The sequence below is a fragment of the Aphanomyces astaci genome (assembly GCF_000520075.1).
Source record: "Aphanomyces astaci strain APO3 unplaced genomic scaffold supercont1.55, whole genome shotgun sequence".
In the NCBI taxonomy this organism is placed as follows: domain Eukaryota; phylum Oomycota; class Saprolegniomycetes; order Saprolegniales; family Verrucalvaceae; genus Aphanomyces; species Aphanomyces astaci.
In genome coordinates, this window is record NW_009798318.1 from 194,551 (window position 1) to 200,151 (window position 5,601).

Here is a 5,601-nt window from a genome sequence, read left to right on the forward strand (position 1 = left end):
GAATACTAGTACTTCGAAGTACAAATGTAGTAGGTAGGGAAGGCGATATCAAAATGAAATCATGGTTTTGGGTTCCAACAGGAAAACCAAAAAAGCTGGAAAAAAAAGTCAGCTCGGGTTTTTATCGGTTCCACTGCCCCAACAAAGACAAAAAAAAGTCGAAAAAAGTGAAAAAAAGAAAGGCATGCATTCGACCGTTTCGTCGGCAAAACACGTTTCCCCCATGTATTGTGGATTCGATACGAATTTCCAGACCCCGTCGAATCGAATCACGAATTGACGCCATTGGCTAATCCATTTTTGAGTGGATTTGATTGTCTCTCGAAGAAAGGACACAAGTATGTTCGACCAATCAGAACTCCAGCGTGATTCAATATTAGACAGATTTCGCAAACGTCAGTTCTATTTTATCCGCAACCTATGCTCTCAAATTCGATAAGGATAGAACTGAACCTGTTATAAATAATTAAAGCCGCTGTAAAATTTGCCAATTTTGCAGCGGATTCCCCACTTGCTGTATTCGCATAAATGGTGGGTTTTCTGTGTAACCTGATGCGCTTGTGTTTGTTTGATCATACTTCAAGTATTGTGCTTTTCATCCATTTTGCCCATTGTTTTATCGAAGAAAGGACACAAGTATGTTCAACCAATCAGAACTCCAGCGTGATTCAATATTAGACAGATTTCGCAAACGTCAGTTCTATTTTATCCGCAACCTATGCTCTCAAATTCGATAAGGATAGAACTGAACCTGTTATAAATAATTAAAGCCGCTGTAAAATTTGCCAATTTTGCAGCGGATTCCCCACTTGCTGTATTCGCATAAATGGTGGGTTTTCTGTGTAACCTGATGCGCTTGTGTTTGTTTGATCATACTTCAAGTATTGTGCTTTTCATCCATTTTGCCCATTGTTTTATCGCACTATTCAATGGATGACAGAATTAAAACCACACGTTAAACAACGCAAATCGAGAGTCTGGCACATGAGCTAAATAAAGACAGGTCGTTATTTACTGGACCATCTCACTCGCAAAGTGGACGAGACCAACATGCAGCGGGATCGATTGAACGTCACGTTCCCATCGTGTTGAATCTTGTTACGCTACTTCGTGAGAGTCCAAGTATGAGGCGAACGACGTCAACTTCAATGCCATAAACTTGGACAAGCACAACACATCTCCAACGCATGTCGATTCTGATCATTGTAAAACAACTAGTTGAATAAGATAAAACCATGCACCTCCACCAATTCTTAGCCAATCAAAGCATCACGAATAGTTATAATTCAACGCGAACGGTAAAAGTACTTCATCTTGCATCCGTAATATCACGGCGATTTTTATTAAAGCATGGTTTTAGACCTGGATTAGCCAAAAAAGGTGAAAAGCACAATACCATCCATGGCGACAGCGTGGGATGGCGAGGTGAATCGCATTAACGTTAGAGTCTCATGAGTATGTCATTTGTGGTAGAAGGACGTCGCTCTGAACACGGTGTCCTCACATACTCTCGAAGGACCTCACTACTTTGTCCCGGCACGAGAATGACGTAAAGTCTTTCGTCGACCTCGCGGGCGAAACCCCGAAACCAGATTATCTGTACAATGATGCTGCAAGTGGGTAGGATGGTAACGCTTCGTTTGTGCTGGGCGAGAATCCAACTAGTAAGCTCCAATCCGACTGTAGGCGTACAATTCTCGCCTTTGTATGCGTTGGAAGTGTCATTTACCGAGGGACTCCAGCCTGCATCATTATTGAGTGATGATGGCCAAGAATAATAACCAAGTTTGATTGGATAACGTTTTCTCGATAAAACCAATTTGCAGCGGATGATTTGCGAAATTCGCACTGCACAAGGTTGCAACCTTGTGCACCTATCTGGGTTCTAAATTTTAGGTTGCAGATAGAATAGACCTGGCGTTTGCGAAATCTGCCTATTGATTCGACAAACCAGGCGAATTTTGGAAATTTATAGCGAATTCACAATATCACTTTTCAGATCTGAGGGTAGTTTTCGTTGTTTCAAATTTCGCCCCTGTCATACCATACACATATTTGCTTGGTATGTGCTTCGGACACGCACTTCAGTGGATTTATGCATTAAATGCGAATAGTTGTAATGCACCACAGGCCTTGTCCGCGTACCTGCCGCGTTTCCCGACAAGAGAAATCGATTGGACATTCGGTGAAGTGCACGATTGGGGCTCACCCCTCGCCAAGGAACCGCCTGCACAAAATTATACACATGACCTCCGCTACGCTGCGGTACGCGCAATTTTGTTGGCAGATGCTCTGTCGTCGCTCGCTTCGTAAAGCTGATCGTTCTTATGCGGGTGAATACAATACAGAAGTATGTCTGAACATATTCCGTTCGGACAATTTCATTCGGACACGACAAACACTAACGAGCTGTTTGGTGTTCCATAACCAAGTCGGTTGTATGTCAACCAAGTGGGTTGCATGTTGGCCATGTCGCTTTCATTATGACACGCGCAAGTTTGACTCACTTCGGCAAGTACGGTTCAATGAAGTCACGAACAGAGCTGACGCGTGCATAGACACCTGGCTTGCCGCGCCGACCACAGCCACGGCCCCAGATGGACACCCCCACCAAGCGCACGGTATCATTTTCTTCGATGGTCAACGGTCCCCCCGAGTCTCCTGTACACGCATCTTCTCCTTTCACCCCTCCAGCACCCAACATCGTATCGGTCACTGGGATGGGGAATAACGCATCCGAGGCCGCGGTGTTGCTCCAGGTCGTGACGTTGAGCTCTTTGAGCACTTGCGATTTGGGGCCACTATATCTACTCGTGACATATCCCCAGCCGCGTACCCAAGTGAGCACGTCCGCCTCAACGAATTCAAATGACACCGCCACAGGGTGGATGGTCGTGATGTTGCGGTCCAAGATTACGATGCCCACGTCGATGTCATTGGGGTGTTTGATTTCCTCGGTGACAGTGGCCAGTTCCCCGTCGGCAAAACCGGTTAAATAGTGCGTACCCACGACTACATAAGGTGGATGATCGTCCAAACAATGCGCCGCTGTCAAAACGACATTGGGGGCGATCAGACTGCCGCCGCACTCGGTCTCATTAACGGGCGACGCCTTGAGTCCAACCACATAACGGTACTTGCCGAATTTGGCTTCCCGGCCGCCGAGGATTTCGAAACCGTCGTCTGGGGCCTTATCGCCGCAAGCGACTTTGGCTGGGACAATTTGTTCTTGAGCCAAGGCAGCGACGGCCACGGTGAAAGCGAGAAGGGGTGCGAACTTCATTATGGAAATTGGAAAATGAGCCAAGTCAATGCAATCGTTTACGTCATACTGTGATTGCTCTAGCTCACCAAGTACATACCAAGGTTAAACAAATGGATGGATGGGATGCGTAAAACATACGTACATGCACTCACGCACCTCTTGTCATTACTGTAAGTCATTTTTCGCGTCATGTATATCCAACAGCGTGGCCGACATTCTTGCCAGAAAAACCTGCAACTGGATCGCACTTTCAAAGGATGAAGGATCCACATTGAAGTAACACTTGCAGAAGATGTAATCACGTTAGGAGGCGAAGGGTGCACGGGGATATGTATACTGTACTTACTCTGTGCTTCATTATAGTGTACATTTGAGGAAATTTGGCCTATCACAGCGACCCCTCGGTCGTGGGCGCTTGCCATCGCTTCGACGTTTGTCAGGATTATATTGAATCGAATTTTAATTCGTATTATAATTCAATGTATACAAATCTCCTCATGTTTGAAACTGTTCGGAGAATACTGTATGTGCATGTTAAAATTCATTATGCTTATGTTTGGTCATATTAATTTGCCTACAAATATCAAATCATGCTTCATATGTAAAATATAGTCCTTAAATTATATTTTCTTTCTAACGTTATGCTAAAAGCTCAATATAATAAAATGGTAGTCGCAAGCACTCAGACTTTAAAAATTCGACAAAATCTGCTTCAAAAACCGTTCGGATGATTGATGCGTTACCTTATTTATTTTCACCACAGGGAAAAATAAGTTATCTTTTCATCCCCCAGATACGATATACGAAATCATGTATTACTGATTAATAGTATAATATATATTAATAGTAGTATTAATCATTCACTATAACCTTCCAAAATTCTCCTAGTTTGTCGAATCAATATAGTACTTTATCAACGTACAGATCGAGAATAGGTAAAAGATAGATATTTTAGTACCCCTGGATGAAACACCATTAATTTTCCAATTTCCATCATGAAGTTCGCACTCCTTCTAGCTTTCACAGTGGCCGTCGGTGCCTTGACTCAAGACCAAATCGTCCCACCCAAAGTCGCTTGCGGCGATGAGGTCCCAGACGACGGTTTCGAAATCCTCGGGGGGCAGGAAGCCCCCGAGGAGTCCAGCACCGTTATGTTGCTGGGCCCAAGAAGTCACCCGATGGTGAGACCGAGTGCGGCGACAGTCTGATCGCCCCCAATGTCGTTTTGATAGCGGCGCATTGTTTGAACGGTGTGCTACCTTATGTAGTCATGGGCACGCACTATTCAACCGGTTTTGCCGACGGGGAACTGACCACTGTCACCCAGGAAATCAAACACCCCAATGGCATCGACGTTCGCATCATAATCTTGGACCGCAACATCACGACCATCCAACCTGTGGTGAGGGTGTTGTTTAGTGTCGTTCGGGCGGACGTGCTCACTTGGGTACGCGGCTGGGGATACGTCAGGCGTGGTGGCCCCCAATCGCGCGTGCTCAAGGTGCTCAGCGTCACGACCTGGAGCTACGCCAGGGCCTCGGCTGCGCTCTTCCCCAGACGAGTGACCGATATGATGTTGGGTGTTGGAGGCGAGAAAGGAGAAGACTCGTGTGGCGGCGACTTGGGGGGACCGTTGACCATCGAAATAAACGGAGTTGTGCGCTTGGTGGGCGTGGCCAGCTGGGGCGGAGAATGTGGTCTGCTCGACAAGCCAGGTGTGCATGCACGCGTCAGCACTGCTCGTGCCTTCATTGCACCGTACAGTACTTGCCGACGTTAAGTCAAACTTGCGCGTGTTACAATGAAAGCGACTTGGTTAACATACAACCGATTAGGTATTGGAACGCCAAGCTCTCTATCCGGATGACCAAGGTGTCCCTTCGAAGATACCTTTGTGTACTCGACACATCGTCAGTCCAAGGTGTCCTCTCGAAGATACCAAGCTGTCCTCTCGAAGATACATTGTGTCGATCACCGGCCAGATCGTTCAGTGCCACTATACATACCGGTGTAGCACACGTTCTCCCTGTAAATATATACTCGGGGTACTATTGTGCTTTTCACATATTTTGCCCGTTGTTTTTGCTCCTAAAACCATCCAAAGTTTAATCTAACTGAAGTTGCACTCGACGTAAAAGTAAGCTTCCCCATCGGCTGATCTAAAACTTGCGTTGTTTTACTAAAGCTACTTCGTTTTATTAACTCCCGTGGCCAAGCAGTCATGCAGAGTAATGACCTACTGGGGTAAGCTCGCAGTGCACCAGCTCACACGAGCTTTGCAGCCAGCTTGTTAGCAACTCGTTGGCACGACAAGTCGAGCAAGAAGCACTCAACAT

The 5,601-nt window shown here is 46.0% G+C and overlaps 2 protein-coding genes across 2 annotated transcripts; one reads left to right on the forward strand and one right to left on the reverse strand.

Annotated features, from left to right (window-relative positions):
* Positions 1-2,503: 2,503 nt before the first annotated feature.
* H257_14230 (hypothetical protein) lies at positions 2,504-3,283 on the reverse strand (the record flags this gene model as incomplete). Its single annotated transcript, XM_009841993.1, has 1 exon — positions 2,504-3,283. One exon carries the CDS (start codon positions 3,281-3,283, stop codon positions 2,504-2,506), a length of 780 nt encoding a protein of 259 aa, XP_009840295.1.
* A 977-nt stretch (positions 3,284-4,260) lies between these two features.
* H257_14231 (hypothetical protein) lies at positions 4,261-5,057 on the forward strand (the record flags this gene model as incomplete). Its single annotated transcript, XM_009841994.1, has 2 exons — positions 4,261-4,456; positions 4,534-5,057. The coding sequence occupies 2 exons, from the start codon at positions 4,261-4,263 to the stop codon at positions 5,043-5,045; spliced, it is 708 nt and encodes a 235-aa protein (XP_009840296.1). The 3' UTR covers positions 5,046-5,057.
* Positions 5,058-5,601: the final 544 nt, after the last annotated feature.